General features: G+C 45.5%; 1 protein-coding gene across 1 annotated transcript in view; it reads right to left on the minus strand.

Moving 5' to 3' along the window:
• EPHA3 (EPH receptor A3) overlaps nt 1–16,549 on the minus strand; it is a 686,746-nt gene that overhangs the window by 355,469 nt on the left and 314,728 nt on the right. Inside the window, 1 exon segment of the mRNA XM_043510261.1 lies at nt 10,482–10,557. Within this exon segment, the coding sequence (XP_043366196.1) occupies nt 10,482–10,527 (46 nt within the window). The 5' untranslated portion in view covers nt 10,528–10,557.

Raw genomic sequence — 16,549 nt, forward strand, 5'->3', positions numbered from 1 at the left:
TACTCTGAATTCAGTACCAATTGCAGCTGCTCAAGGCTTACAGTGAAACTGAATTGTAATTCAGTCCATTATCTAATGGAACTGTGTCAATGTCACAAAATTCTCTCAATTATTGGTACTTTTGTTGAAAATCTCAGCCAAGACTCTAAATAGCGAAGGAGACTGAACTACCCTCATACCTTAGTCCCTCTAGATTCGCACTGGAAAATATTAGTGGTATGGTATAGTGTGTTTGGGCAGGGAATGGGTGGGGGGATGTTTGCAATGCTGATTCATTTCTGTGACTAGAAGACTTATGTCTCTAGTATTGTCAAGCCAGCACCTTCATAAGTAATAACGATGAGCTTCAAAAGCATTTATATAATCTGAACTTTTGAGAATCCCACCTTATATTTAGCTGCAATTCCATTCACTTAGGGGCTACTACTCTTTGTCTCAACTTCCCCACGTTAAAAGGGGGATAATACGGTTTGCCTATAATACAAGGGAGTTGTGCAGATTACTACACTAATTTTTTATAAACTTATTTGACTGAATAAAGTGCTATGTAAGTGCTGACAAGAATTACTGGGCTAATATACCTTCTCTCCTTGAAACCAGTAATTGATGTTTTGCTTTTTCTCTACTGACCAAAGCTTGTTTTCTAGGTATTATGTTACTGCAGTTGCATCCAAAATATAGTAATGTTGCTGACTGCATTTCGGAAATAGAAATCCAAACAGCATAGAGCATCCTGAAGAATCTGGGGAGTTGGAAAAAATATCAAGTGTCTCACCTGCAATATCATCTCCTTATAGAAAACTGGGATAAACAGGCAAGGAACACAACACAACATTTCTTTTGTTCTCTGGAGGAATCAGTGTGGAACTGATTGTCTAGAGGTAGTGAGTTCTGAACTTGGCTCTGCCACTGACTCAGTGTGCGACCTTGGGAAAATCACTTCAACTTGGTCTCAAGTTGCTAGGTTTGTAAAATAAGGAAAATATCTGCACATAAATTTTAGCGTGAGATAGTTTAAGCAGACACACACCAGACTCCATGTGTTGAGGCAGAGATCTAGAAAATGGTTTCCCAGCTGTAAACTGCTCACTTCATTAAGTCCCTCCAACAACATATCCTGGTCCACTTTAGGAACTAGAGAACTAAAAACTTTACGAGTTTTCTCAACATCTATCTCACAAGGGTATTGTGGGGATAAGTTGCTGCCAGTATAGCACAGTGAACATATAAAATGATATATAATAGCATTTAAATATTGTCATTATGAGATTAGCTAAAGTAGTTTGCTTTACAACTAAGACCTTGCAGCATTCAGAAACAGTGACTTGGAGAAAAAAATGCCGGTTAAACAAAGACAGGTAAGAGTATAGATTAAAAAATATATTTTCCATCTGACACTGCAGCCTTCGTGTCCTTACCTAATCCTCCCCCCACCCCTTTTAAAATTTTGCTTCCATCACTGACATCTCTAAAAAATGGAGGATCAGCAGTCACTCACACACTACCTACATTTTACAGCAGACAGGAAAGGACCATGTTGTGCCTTTCCCCTGTGGCATACATCCTTAAAATCTTTATGCTATGCTTAATGCATATACTCACCCACGCAGATCACCACTACCATGACAAAGGAGGAAAATGCTCCAACAGCGGCTTGAACGTGGATCATTGCACATCCTGCAGTAAATGGTCCTTTCAAATCAGACTATTTTCTGGCTGAAAGCCACAACTAGAGTCTTGTTTGCTGAGGAGCTATTGTGTTTTTCTTCCAGCACTGGCTGCTATACAATCGTTCATATTGTGGTAGCTACAGTTGAAACACAGGGAATAGCAACATCTTTTCTAAAGGAGATATCTTGAACACATAGAAGGCTGTTCATATAGGGTATATCTACACTGCATTATGGACCTGGGCTTTTGGACTTGGTGTTTCCAAGCCCGTGCTTGAATGTCCGCACTGCATTATAAACCTGGGCTTAAATCGCTGGATCAGAGTCTCACAGCCATGCCAACACATCCATAAGATATTATGCAGATCTTCTGACTCGGGTCTGTAGCTTGTCCTGCAACATGACAGGGCTAGGACCTGAGTCACAACAAGATCTGGGCTCTGACCCACCTCCTAGGGCCCAAGTCCTGAGTGCTTGGTGACTTCAGTCAGACTGTTTTGTGTGTGGACAGAAAGGGGGTTGGGCTCAAATTTGAGTAAGAGCCTGGCATTAACGTGCAGTGTAGATGCACCCACAGTGTAATTCACCACCACCTCCTCCATGTGACTCTACCTACTCATCTGAGTTACACCTGTAGCTTACTGACATATGTTCTATGTAGAAGCCACATGGACCCTGGTAAAGAACACAGTTGCTTTATGAGAAGTATAATTGGTTGGCAATATATTAATATTCTTTAGCTATTTACCAAGTCAAAAAATCCTGATCTCAGTTGTCCATGTACGTGTGAATTGTCTGTTATTCCAGTCTGTGCCAAAGCCACTACCAACCAGAAGGCTTTAAAACAGACTAAGCATTTGATTGCAATTATCTGATTTGAGTGTATTACACATTTAAGAAGCTACACATGAACGAGCTGATACCACCAAGCTCCATTGCTTTGTTTCCTACTGCACAACAATTCTCTCATCTCCCAACGCCTCAGTCAAACACCATACCTGCACCTGTCTTTTCATGCTCCCCAAGTGCACCCTTTGAGACCATCCCTTCATCTAAGGGATTCTTAATCCTCCCCTGAAGGCCACCCCATCCTGTAAAGTGATTACTTGATCCTCTGCCTAAGAAGCTCCCTTAATACGCCTGATTTAGTCACACTGTCATTGCAGCTATTCTTCCTTTTAGCAGAGGGCCTGATCCTGTGTTCATCCACAATTTCCTCTGAAGGCAAGGATATTTGCATGTGCTCTGAACCTCTATGGATCAGGACGTATTCCTGGAACTCTAACTACTCACTTAATGGGAACTGAGGGAGCTCAACCCCTTCCTGGTTTTGGATCATCGTCATCATGATTTGTATTGCTGTAGTGCCCAGGACCAGGACCCCATTGTGCTAGGTGCTGTACAAACACAGAATTAAAAGACAGCCCCTGCCATATACATCTGTTTTGGGCCAAGGTGCTCGAAGCACCACAGGCCTGGCAGGAGTATTTGGAGAAAAACGAGGCTTACACACAGCTGTGAGTTATTGGCTTTATTGAAGGTTAGTGACCCAGCCGCAACGGGGACTTCAAGCGTTGCAGTCAGGGAGGCAGGGAACCCAGCGCACCGGAGCTCTGCCTGGGACGGAGTCCAACGGAGGGGCAGACAATCAGCGTTAATAAGCACTACACAAAAACAGCTTATGAATATAGAATTAGGTACTTTTTAAAGGGGGGACCGGTTTTAGCTGCTTTTTTGTGTTTTTTAGTAACTATTTATGTTTGTTTTATAGTAACCTTTTGGCTTGAGAAAGCGGAAATTTCCTAGCTAGGCCATAACAAAGTCTTCCACAGTCCCCTATACTCCTTCCCTCGCTTTTTTGAGCGCTGTTAAGGACCATAAGGATACAATGTGGAGGGGAAACCGCGCACAGCACTGGGAGACTAGGCCACGGCCGCAAAGGCAGCAAAAATACAAGCCAAGAAGGCAAATAAGGCCAAAAAGCAGGCCTTGAACAACCCTGTAAGGTGGAGAGCCAGGACCAAAGCTAGGCGTTCCCTTGTTATTGGTGGATTTTTGCCGCTAACTGATGGAGTCGTTGTAACTTGGCTTCAATGGAGGGCCCAGCCTTTGTTACATTGAAGCAACACATACCAGCAAACTCCTGGCACGGGTGGCCGTGTTTAAGCGGCAAATAATCAATAGCTAGCCTATTTTGCAGCATTCCCTGGCGTACCTTGCCCAACTTGTGTGAAAGGAGTGCGAGGACTGTAGAAGTTAGGTTGATAGCTTTTGTGACAGCATATGCAAGGTGTTTTACCGCATGATAATTATGCACCACCAACCCAGGAATGCCAATCAACGAAAAAGCAAGGGCCGCAGCTTCAGCCTCGGAAAATAAGGTCACATTAGCTTTACAGATGGAGTTAAGAGGGATGGTGTCTCTCCGGTGGCAGGCAGAGACTTGTGAAGGATGTGGAAAGATGAGGGGGGGCACATAGCCAAGGACGCAGGGGCCCCCTCAACTATTGGCTGGAATGAAAGAATAAGTGGTCCTGCCACATAAGAGAAACCATTCTGTGGGCAATTTTATTGCCCATATGCAAATGAAACCTTAGTGCTTTTATTACAGATTAACTTCACATTGGTGTGATTTGCCCCAACGTGCCTGGCATTTACAAAGAACATACAAGAAAAGGCAACAGTTACATTGGCAAGATGAAACGAATACATAGACGCGTTTAAATTATATTGGGCGGGACACAAAGCATACAAATTTATATATGTAATAGTTTTATTAATTGTTTTTAGTAAGGAATAGTGCTGGATGAGGGTCAGGTCTGTACAGACGCTGATGAAACAGGTTTTCATCATGGCATCCACGGCATATGTACGCGGTAAGCAAAACGACGTCGCATTAACAGCACTTTGGTCTAACACCAACCAGGCATTTACGGAGGAGATGGTAGCTCCTGCAGCCGTGATTCTTATAAGGAGCGCCACGACAAACGGAAGAGCAAGACCATGCGGGGATAGTTTTTCCCTTTTGGGAGTATGTATGCCCATTTTTTCCCAGTGGTGAGGACTACGGCGGCCTGCGATTTTCGCTGTGGTACCATTTACCGCATGTTAGCCAATACATGCCACTTGGGGCATTGGTTGCTTGCTCGGGGCATTGGTTTTTAGACCTACAGGAGATAAAGGAAACAGGTTACACAGGGTCTCCCCTCGCTCCCACTGCAGTGGCTTTTTTGCAGCATTGGTGCAAGAGAGGGCGCCCAATGAGCGGTCCGAACTTAACCAATACGGGGGATAAAATTGTAAGCCTGAAACCAATGGTGTCATGAAAAATAAGCATGGTGGCTCACATTGGAGCTGTGACTAGGCGGACCAGGGGTTTACCTTTTGTCCGGGCTTCAGGGCATAAGGGTGTGGTGCGTAAAAGATAACTATGCCTTGAGCAGGGTTAATCACACCCGGCGCCTGTATGAGATTCACCCGTAGATGGGCATGTACGGCAGGGGGAAAGACCAGACGCTGGAAGGGTGTCTGGCCACCCAACGAATGATTGTTTAGTAGCCAGACAGCCTGCTCCACCACCCTAGACCACCCGCGGAGTGTATGGGTGGGAGTGAGGCGACGGATTTGATCCTTTAAGAGTCCGTTTAGGCGCTTAATAAGACCGCTTGCTGTAGGCGTATATGAAGGTGGTAGTGCCAATTTACTGCTACGTCTGCGGCCCAGGTCCATACAGCCTGGGCTGTAAAGTGGGTTTTTTGGTCGCTTTGTAGAGTGTGGGGAGTTTCGTAGCGGGAGCACAGTTGCTGTAGCGCAGCCAATGTAGTGGCTGCGGCCGCGGTGGCACTGGGGTATACAAACAGCAGGCCAGTATATGTATTCACAGATGTAAAGGCATACTGCCAGAACCGCTTTTGAGGCAAGTGGCCAATATAGTCCACTTGCCAATTTTGACAGGGACCTACAGCCCAAGAAATTTTGCTGGTTGGTCCCAGGAGGGCAATGGGTGCCAAGCGGGAGCAAACCGGACAACTGGCACGAACTGTCTGACAGGATGCCAAGGACAGGGAGGCGCCTTGGCGGAGGGCCGTGATTTGCATTGCTCAGGCTCCTTAGTGGCAACCCTTCACATGGTACTGTTTCGCCAGCTGCAAGACCTCCCCCGGCACCATGGCATTGGCCGCTGCATTCCAGTGGGCCTCGGAGGTTTTAGCCTTTGTGTGGGCGTCTATATGTCACATGGCCAGAGGGGCCCGTTGGGCATAGCGCAGGAATTGCTGCCAGAGCGCCGCTCCCCACAGGGGCCGGCCTGCGAGTTTTCAACCCTTTGCCTTTTATGCAGTTATTTAGATTTGGAGGCCCTTGTACAATACCCAACTGTTTGTATAAAGGTAAACCCATGGTGGGGCACCCTCGATTGCTAGGGTGGCGGCCTGCAATTCGGCCCACTGGCTGGAGCCGGCCGTTCCCCAAGCCATTGCCACGACATCTGCATGGGGGGCATAGGCTATGGCCCGCCATTGCCTGGCTCCCTGCGCCATATAGAAGGCTGACCCATCCATGAACCATGCATATTTCTGTTTCTTGGTGGACAGTTGGTCCACCAAGGGGGCCTCCTCTACTGGAGAGGCGGGCATGGGGTTTTTCACTGGGGGCAGCTCCTCCGTGAGAGAGGGCACATGCTCGAACGTGACAGCCCTCAGTAACAGGGCATGTGGGGTAGAAAGAGAGGGCCGGCCCAGCAGCATGCGCTGTTGCAAGTAATGCTTCCACTTAGAGTGGGTTGCGCTCTGTGCAACCCCTGTCTGCGTTTGGGCCGATTTTGCCTGTACCCAGTGGCCCAGGGAGATAGGCATGCTCACGATGACCGGGGTGGGACCCCTTTTGCGTTTGGTATTCTGAACGCCCAGACCACTGCTAGGACCTGCTTTTTAGGGGAGTGTATCTGGGTTAGCCCCCTTCAGTGTACGAGACCAGAACCCGATCGGTTCCTTTTGCTGGGCCCCTACCTGCTGCCATAGCCCCCAAGAGGCTACATCTGCCACTGTGGTGACCTCGAGCTCGAAGGGGACCCTAGGCTGGGGAGCGTGGAGCCGAGTGTGAGTGAGCAGGGCCTCCTTACACAAGTTAAAGGCAGTTTGATGGCCCCGCCGCCATTGCCAGGGTGCCGCCTTTCGTACCAAGGCCTGCAAAGGCCGCATGAGGAAGGCTAAATGAGGAATGAAGGCACGCCAGAACCCAAGTAGACCAAGGAAAGCACGCAACTCTTTCTTTGTCTGGGGTGGGGGATAACCTTGCACCGTTTGTTGCATCTTCTGAGGAATTTGCCAATCTGGTTCCACCCACATAATACCTAGATAGACTACCGTCTGAGCGGGGCCCTATATTTTCTGCGGATTCAGAGTTCATCCGTGCGCCTCCAAGCCAGTAACGACTGCGTGTAACGCATTCGCCACCAGTTTACGGGAGGGGCCGGATACCATCACGTATTCAATGTAATGGTAACAACGGGCCATGTCTGGCAGCCATATTTGGGCAAGGTCGGCACTCACCAACTGGTGGCAAATAGTTGGGGAGTGCTTCCAGCCCTGCGGCAGAACACAGAAAGTATATTGGCGAGCCTGCCGTGAAAAGGCAAAGTGATCCTGACTGTTAGGGGCAATGGCGATAGAAAAGAAGGCATTTGCGAGGTTAATTATGGTGTGCCAGGGCAAGGCAGCTGCCGTGATGTGCTCGATCAGGGTCACCGTATCCAGCACAACTGCTGTCAGCAGAGGGGTGACCCTGTTCAAGTTGCGATAGTCTACCGTCATACGCCAAGTCCCGTCCGGTTTTCACACTGGTCAAAGGGGGCTATTGTATGGGCTTAAGGTGGGCCGAATAATTTTGGCCTCTAACAGTGAGCTGATTGTTTGGGTAATTTTTTTTTCCGCCAGGGAGGCGGTATTGTCGCTTAGATACAGCAACACTTGGGAGAGGCAATACCATGGGCTCCCACCAGGGGGAGCCCCTTAAGATTGTCAGTGCCCGTACCTCCCGTACCCGAGGCGCACTTACATACCAGGGATGTCCGAACGCGAAGAGGACGTACTGGGTATTTACAGAGCGACCCCGCAGGATGTCGATGCCCAGTATGTATTCTCCAATAGTGGCCACCAAAACAGTGGCCCGGAAGGGGGGAGCCTTCCCCAGGGTGAGAGTGACAGTAACCTCATACGCCGGGGTCTCCGCTCCTCCGAAGTCTTTGACGACAGTGACTCGGCCTTGGGTCTGCACGAAGTGCAAGATGGTGACCTCAGCGCCCGTATCTATTAATGCCAACACGTGTTGGACTCCTCCCCTCGGGCAGCGAATCACTAGGGGTACATAGGGGCGTTGGTCCCCCGCCTCCCTCCCATGTGTGGCTGCCGCGGCACACGGAACGGAGGACCTGCCACGGCCTCAGTATGGGCGAGGCAGTTTTCACTTGGTGGTGGTGCAGAGGGCTCCGTGGGCTTGGTTTGCTTCACACTTTTTTTTCCTTTTGTTTTTTCAGCACTACGTTTGGTAGGGGGCAGCTGCATTAACCGTTTGTATAAGTTTGCCGTTGGCTTTCCATTGACTTCCTTGCGAGGGACACCAGCCTGCAAGACATCTAGCCACAAATCTTCCGGGGCACCCACAACTCCCCTTTCTCCTGTCCCCCGCCTTACTTCCCCTTCGCAGCCCGTATGGTTCTTGGCCTAGCACCCGCCAAGGCGGCTTCCAATTGCATAAGGGTGGCTGCCAAGTCTCCCACGCGCCCATTCTCTGCCATGATGACTGCAAGGAAGGAAGGTTTTAACTCGTCAGGGGCCAGGCATAACACTGTGGCTTTAATCGATTTTGTCATCGGTACATCGTCTGGCCCCATCTCGCCGCCCGTGGAGACAGCTCAGACCATTCCCAATTGACAGAGGGTTTGCACCCCTTCCGGAACGGTCTTCCAGGGGCACGCCTGTGCCTCCAACTCCCCCACCGAGTGGTAGGCCACCTCCACTGCAACCTCAGCCAGCGGTACGAAGAGGGGCTTTCGATATCTTGCCCCCCAGGCTGCGGGTTTGGCGGGTTTGTTAACTGTGCACGTACCTGAGAGTCTTGTGATAGGACTCCCAACTGTTGAAATTCATAAGAGAGCAACAAAACCATGTTACCTGCGTTGTCCCAGACCCTCACGAGCCACTGCAGGACGCTCTCCCCGGGCTCCTGTCGGAACGTCTTCACAATTTCCTGCAACTCACTCGTTTTAAACGTGCGGACAACTTCTGGTTGTAGGGTGCCTCCTTGCACCCGCAACTCCCGGACCGGGCGTGCCAGAGCCATGGCAGGGGACTCCTCCTCCCCCTCGTCTGAGGATGAGATGTCCCAAATGTTCCCATTCCAAGTCTCAGGGTCCCAGGAGGGGGCAGCGGTCACCGCACGCATCTGGGCGGTGGTTACTGGCTGCCGCCCATGCCTGAGGCACCTTTTATTTGCTACCCGGGCAACCAACACTTCGCAGCGTCGTGTCAGCTCCTGTGCGCGCTCCGCCTGGGAGGTGACAACTTCTTGAGCCACGGCCCGGGCCTCCGCCTGCGCCGTGCATTCCTGAGTCTTCCCTTCCACTTCCCGCTGTAAGCGGAGCACCTCCTCATCCCGGGCCCAGATGGCAGTCAGTAGGAGCCACCTTAGCTCCCCCATCGCCCACCGCTCCGTCCCAGAGCGCCGGTTTGCTCATAACCGTTGTAACCCCTCTACCAGCTACACGGTTGTAACCCCACAGCCTGTTGAAACTCCGGCCAATCCGCCAGGGCAGCCCACCCGGCCATAATCCGCGCTACCGGCCCCCAGCGCTCCATCGGGGGCCATCCTGGTATGCACTGTAGGGACAGCGACGACTTCCCCACTTCCCCTACCTTCGGCCAAAGCGGCATCGCTTCTCAGGGTACCCTGCTCGCTGCGCCAAATGTTCTGGCCAAGGTGCTCAAAGCACCACAGGCCTGGCAGAAGTACTCTGAGAAAAACAAGGCTTACACATAGCTGTGAGTTATTGGCTTTACTGAGGATTAGTGACCCACCCGCAACGGGGACTCCAAGCGTTGCAATCACGGAGGCGGAGAGCCCAGCACACCGGAGCTCTGCCTAAGACGGAATCCAATAGAGGGGCAGACAATCAGTGTTAATAAGCACTACACAAAAACAGCTCATGAATACAGAATAAGGTACTTCCCAAAGGGGGGACCGGTCCCAGCTGCTTTCCTGTGTCCTTCAGGAGAAGCCGGCGGGAGCCCTGGGGAGAGTTCTCTTTTATTTATGTTTCTGTGTTCTTTAGTAACTATCTATGTTCTACAGTAACCTTTCAGCTCGAGAAAGCAGAAATTCCCTAGCTAGGCCGTAACAAAGTCTTCCACAGTCCCCTACAACATCTCTCAGCAACTACTCTAGTGGAACATCCATTCATAACACACACAAAAATAGACTGCACTAGATATTTATGAGTGTACTATAAATGTTCATTTACTGGAGGTACATTAACTGGTGATAACATTAAAAGAGTTGAGAGAGCGATACCTAAACATGTGAGCAATGTTGAAGACATTTTTACATAGTGGGGGGAAGGAAAAGGCAACAGAAGTGAGTGTCTGCAGAATGGGGAGGTTGGTCTGACCTTTAAAAGCTCACAAAAGAGTGTTCAATGTGTGGCTCTGTCATTGATTTCCTAGGCATATTGTAAAGTGTTTCACCTACACTGACAAACTGGAAGACTCTGGGCTGATTCACGTGAGTCACTATTTGCATGTGAAGTTTATTGCTTACCTCTGCTGCAGCTTCTGTCAGGGAAGTTAGGCAAAGCTCTTTCCATACGCTGTCCTCCTTACCATATTCCCCATATCTACAATTAGTAAAGAAAACACGTGTATACTTCAAATGTCACTTCATTCACCGCCACTATATTCTAATTGTAGTTCTTGAGCCATGAACATTAGGGTAAGTAGTATTTAGATAGTTCAAAAACGTGACTCAGTCTCTAAATTAATGGACTTCTTTTATCAACATCCTATTTACTGCATTAAAGTATCCATTTCTTACTGTTGTCACCACTGCAATGCAATGTATGTTCTCTTAGTGACAACAAAAGCAGAAAATGCTTTTCCCTTTGAATTTTTGCTCTTTTGTTCCATTAAGACATACTACACCACTTGCAGTCCTACATCAGTTGGAAAAAAGTCTAATAGGGTGAAAAAACCCCAAAAATGTGTGTGGTGCTTTTAAACCCCAAAGCATTTTAAAAGTGGCAAGCTTCTTCCATCAGATATCCTTATGACTCTCAAGTACTGCAGTTGCACAGGTATAATTAAAGAAACTTTACAATCCTCTGTGAGGTAGGACAATAGCATGATCCTGGAATTCCCCCATATTACAGAACAGGAATCTGCGAAAGGCTGAGTGACTGGCCCAAAACCACAAAACTAAGAAAATGCTATCATCACATGACTCCAGCACCTGGGCCTTTACATGTCTCTTGTGGAGAGCTGCTCAAAAAAATTATCTGATGGAACAGTTCTCTACCAGAAAATGCTGATTTGACTAAATAAAAATGTTTTGCCACCGTTTGATGGAAAATATTGTTTCAATGTCAGAACGTTGCATTTCAAATTTACCATTTCAACATTTATGTTATGCTATCTGAGGTATTTATGATAGGATACAAAAGTCAAAATATTGACTTTTATTTAAAATTATAATATAAAATAATATAGAAGTCAAAACAAGATGTTTCAACCTTATCAACAAAATGTTTCAGTATTCTGGAATATTTCATTTTGCAAAAGAATTCTGCACTTTGGATTTTTCATCCCACTTTGGGACAAAACAAATCTCTATTTCCTGAGGGATGGAAATTTCAGGTCTCCTATGTCTAAGTGCTGTCTTGAAGAAACCTTGTATCAGCACATAGGCGCAGGGGTTCTCAAACTTCAATGCACCGCAACCCCCTTCTGACAACAAAAATTACTACACGACCCTGAGAAGGGGGACCAAAGCCTGAGCCAAGCCCGAGCCCTGCCATCCCCAATGGGGGCTGGGGAGGTGAAGCCAAAGCTTGAGGGCTTCAGCTTCAGTCTTGGGCAATGGGGCTCAGGCTTCAGCTTCAGCCCTGGATGGTGAGGCTCAGGCTTCGGCTTTAGCCCTGGGCCTGAGCATGTCTTATGTCAGCCCTGGCAACCCCATTAAAACGGGGTCACAACCCACTTTGTAGTCCCAACCCACAGTCTGAGAACTGTTCACCTGCTAGAGATTAAGAATTCCAATTCCGGCTTCAAATCATCCTTTTTAAGCACTGTTCTCACAAGATGCTTACAATTATATGCTGAATCCTCTTCTTGCACTCATTCAAAATTATGACATGCCAAGATTTATGTTAATGGAAAAATTGTTATATATTATGGATTTATAGTGTCAGAGCTGACCAGAAAATATAGAAGCCTTTCCCAGAACACACTTCTCTTATATTACTGAAGTTCCGTCCCCTGGACATCCTAGTATCATTTTCCTTTTTGGCAATAACAGTTATACTTCGTGACTATGGTAAATTGTCATTACTTAGTGACATTGTTGGATAAAGCCACATAGCATAACTCATTGTAATTGCTGAAAAAATTGCAGAACTAGGAACAAATATTCAGAACTTGGTTTGGAAGCTGGACTCAGACACACTCCAAATGCCAAGAGTAATCCCTATTTTAATTGAGCCTAAGTAAAATTTGACAAAAAACGGTATACATGGTTTGTGGTATTCCCAAACCATGTTCAAAAAAATGTTAACTGTTTGAACTTGAAAGCTACCAATTTTCTATTCAGCCAAATCCTGATTCCAGACTACTGTAAATCTGTAATAACATCATTGAACTAACTGGAGTATGAGTAGTATGAGAGGTCAGAATCAGGCCCATTGTATCCAAGAGTTCAAAAGAGCCTGCCCTTGCTCCCAAAGAGCTCAATGGGAAAACCCACATTCCCTCCAATGGGAATAGAATTAGACCCACAATTTTGGATCTGGTTAGAGGTTAGAGAAAAACAACTATTGCTGCATTGCATTTTAGTGTCTGGTAAAATATAAAAATGTATTACGTTTCTGTAATGCAGAAGTCTACTCAAAACCATTTTGAGGGCTATCATATCAAAACATCATTTTAAAAAAAAATCTTATTTCTAAGGGTCTGTTCCTGCTCCCATTGAAAGCAATGGCAAAGTTTCAATTGACCTTAAGAGCAGACCTGGACATGAACCCCTCCATCATGTACATGACCATGGTCCTAGAAGTAAATTGAGATGCCCACAGTTTTCTGTGTTTAACAGTAGCTAAGATCTCAGAAGAAATATGGACATTCCATATTGTGTGGATCACTTGCACAACACACTATAATACCTGAGAAAACTCAGGTGCTACTTTAGGTTCTTTACTGGTTATTGTGTTAATATGAACTATAGCCCCACACATTATTTTCTTATGCATTTGGTTGATTTCTTTGTACCAGAGACAGAGGACCAGTTCCTCAGCTGAATTAGATTAGTTGCACTTAATTGACTCAAGCAGAGCTTCACCAATTTACACCAGCAGAGAATCTGGCCCAAAGGAGTTTACTTCACATCCATCTTGACACTTCAGTTTTGGAAAAGTTCAAATTTGGATCCCAGTTGTGTAGCTGAAGCCCTCTCTCCACTGTTGTGTTTAGGTATCCTTTGCTATTTCCTTTTCTCTTTAACCAGACTTAGGCTGGAACATAAATTAAGGAAGCAGGGTTCAAAATTGCACTATCCCCTTATGGGAATGGAGGGACCCTGATGCATTTGGGCGAATTGTCAGCCAGTTGCAGTAGAATTGGAAGAATACCACTTCCTTGAAATGGTTATACTTTGTATAGAGAAAATTTCACAGGAATCAAGCCAACAGCTATTTTTCCCCTTTTTATTGTTGGCAAAAGGCATGGAGAGATTCACAGTAATTGCTACAGTGTTATTGCTAAAAAGAATAAGAAACAAAAGAAAGTTTGTCACAGTAACAACCCGGCTTCCTGTTCTTTACACAGCAGATGAGCTTACAAATTGGAACCCAACACGTCTGCCACCAAAAATAGTCATTGTGTATATCGGGGATCAATCTGTGCTGTGAAATTTAATTCTAAAGAAAGGGCTGCTTAGTTTAAAAAAACCCACAAAGATGAAAGCAGAGTTAAGCTTTTCAAACCAATAATATTCTGCGTGCAGCAATTAATTCTTGGAATTAGAAAAAAAGCATACAGGAATCAAATGTGCTCTTGCAATATACCGTGTCAGCTGCTTGGAAGTTAACACACACCTTCTACTTGACAGTGCAGATGCTTACTACTAGATGTGAATGCGTTGCTCAGCAGCATCTGCAAAATGATGCATATGATGAAGAAAAGTAAATGTAGTAGTTTATATTTCTTTTTGCCAGGAAAATTTCCCTTAGGAAATGACAATCCTACAGTCAAAAATTCTTTCCTTACATGCACGGCTTTCTCTGATTTCAGTAAACACTTGGCCTGATCCAATGCACAGTGAAGCTAGAGCCCATCTTCAGAGTCCTCACAACCTGTCATGTTAATAACTCATATGAGCCAAGTTGTGTAAACAAACAAACAAATCAATCACCATGTTGGAGATCAGGAGCTTTTTCTGCTTCTTTAATAGTGCTGTTTTTACACTCCAAAAACTTACAAATGGATATCAGAGGTAAATATATAGTTACTAAAGAATTGCTAGAACACAAACACTTTTATGACTGACCTGTAGTTCACCTATCTACTATGCTTAATGCTTTTGAGTTGATGTTTTCTTCTCAGTCACACAGAAAACACACAGAGAGAGAGAGAGAGAGAGAGAGCGCTTTTAATATAAAAAAACCTTATGATCTGTTTCTGCTTTCATTTACGTATATAAGTGAAGTCAGAGTTACATGGTGTAAAGGAGAAATAGTATTTGTCCAAGCTTTTAAACAATTAAATCATGTGATGTATTAAGTCAAGTCAAAAGTATTTGTACATTCTTAGAGTTATAAATGTGCTTATGTCCCTTGCTGAATTGTAGCTTAACAATGCTAAGTACTAAAATAGCCCAGTTGCTTAGCTATTGTTTTTCTGCATATTTACATGCAAGAAGTCTACTCAGTCACATATCAATATGGGGGCCATAAGTACCTAGATAAATACAAAAAGACAGATAGATACAAGCTTGGCTTCATGTCTATTCTTGAGCTGTCACTCCCTAGGATGATAGGGGCTGGGAGTACAGTATTCTCTTTGTATATCAGAATTTGTCCCTGGATATACAGCAGCTCATGTAAATGGGCATAATCCACCATTGGGCAGAGGGAGAGCATAAGACTCTGCAGCACTAATCTCTCATTTAAACCCTCTTTTGAGGCTACTGCTGATCTCAATCCCTACATATTAAAGTCTACCTGTATTCTTTTCAAATCTTAACTTAAGTATTCCTCTATATTTTCTGAAAAGAAGCCTGCTTGCCATCAAAAGTTTTAGATTAGTTTTGCCCCCTTCAGGTGAAATTCACCCATGTGCCATGAACCATCATAAAGCCCATGAATTACTTAAATTCAAAGATTTAGTGCAAGTTAGATGCTGTATAGGCCCTTATGCTGACACTCTAGAATGGGGAAGGAGCAGCACCAGCACTGAAGCCTGAGAGCCCTATAGTCAACAATTAGTGCTTGAGAGCAACGCATACCTGCCTGCTCACCTTGCTAATAGTGCTCTTCTCAGTCTCCCTGATGCACTAGCACTGCAATATGAAAGAGTTAAAATACCCTTCTATAGTCACTCACTCTCTTTGCTTCTCCTAAAACACAAGAAAAAATGAAGATCTCTTTTGGGTGTCTGACATGTTCTTCGTTATTTGGAACAAGTCCATGGATTATCGTCTCCTAGCCTCTTGAAGGAAGCCCCATCAGCAGGGCTGCAGATTGCTCCCATTTGGCACCTAAAATGGCTTAAGAAAGACAATCACTTTTTTCACAAGTTATCATATAAATCTAGCCACTGACTGGCTGGAACACACTGCTGAGAATTAGGAGTATCCCTGGGAACATCACCATTCTCAAATGTCTGGAAGATGAATATTTTTCAATTAATATATTCACCTTGTCAAACACACTTAATATTTCTGGACTCTGGCAATATTACTTGATTCACCAATCCCTAGTGAAATGTCGTGCTGGGAAACACAGTGCATTGTAATACTGGCCCGCAAACACACACAGACCTACAGGAATTTATCTGCACAGTCAGTGAAGGTGCATTGCTATAAATGCAAGTACAATGTAAATGCTACCTGATAAACAGATTAGCTCAAAGCAATCAAAATTCCAGAGTGTTTCAATTTACATCATCCTCAGGGAGAAAAAAGCAAAGCTCGACAGACATTATTTTTCCTGCTGGTTGACTGTTGAGCTAGTTTTTCTAGAACACACCACCAACCTAACTACTAATTACTTTTGCCTAATTGTTTCAGACATTCGTAGCAAGAGAAGTTGACACTGTTAACAGTCAATTTAAAGAAATGCAACAATTTATAGCTTTTAATTAAAAGGCTTATCAAATAATCAAGCTTTCAAGCATAATTTTACCTAGGAAGTGAAGTACAAAGACAGACAAAGTCCCAAAAGAACACAGACTGATTGCCTTATTCAAGCACTAACAACATATTCTGGTATCTAGAGCAGCTTATTAATGTTGAGGAAACAGGATTTAAAAGTGGCATCCAGTGCTTATGGAATAAGGAGAAAAATGGGATCAAATGAAAAGGGGCTTGGAAAGCAGTTTTCCATGGAATACATTCCCCAACTA

Source organism: Dermochelys coriacea, chromosome 1, assembly GCF_009764565.3.
Source record: "Dermochelys coriacea isolate rDerCor1 chromosome 1, rDerCor1.pri.v4, whole genome shotgun sequence".
NCBI classification, from domain to species: domain Eukaryota; kingdom Metazoa; phylum Chordata; order Testudines; family Dermochelyidae; genus Dermochelys; species Dermochelys coriacea.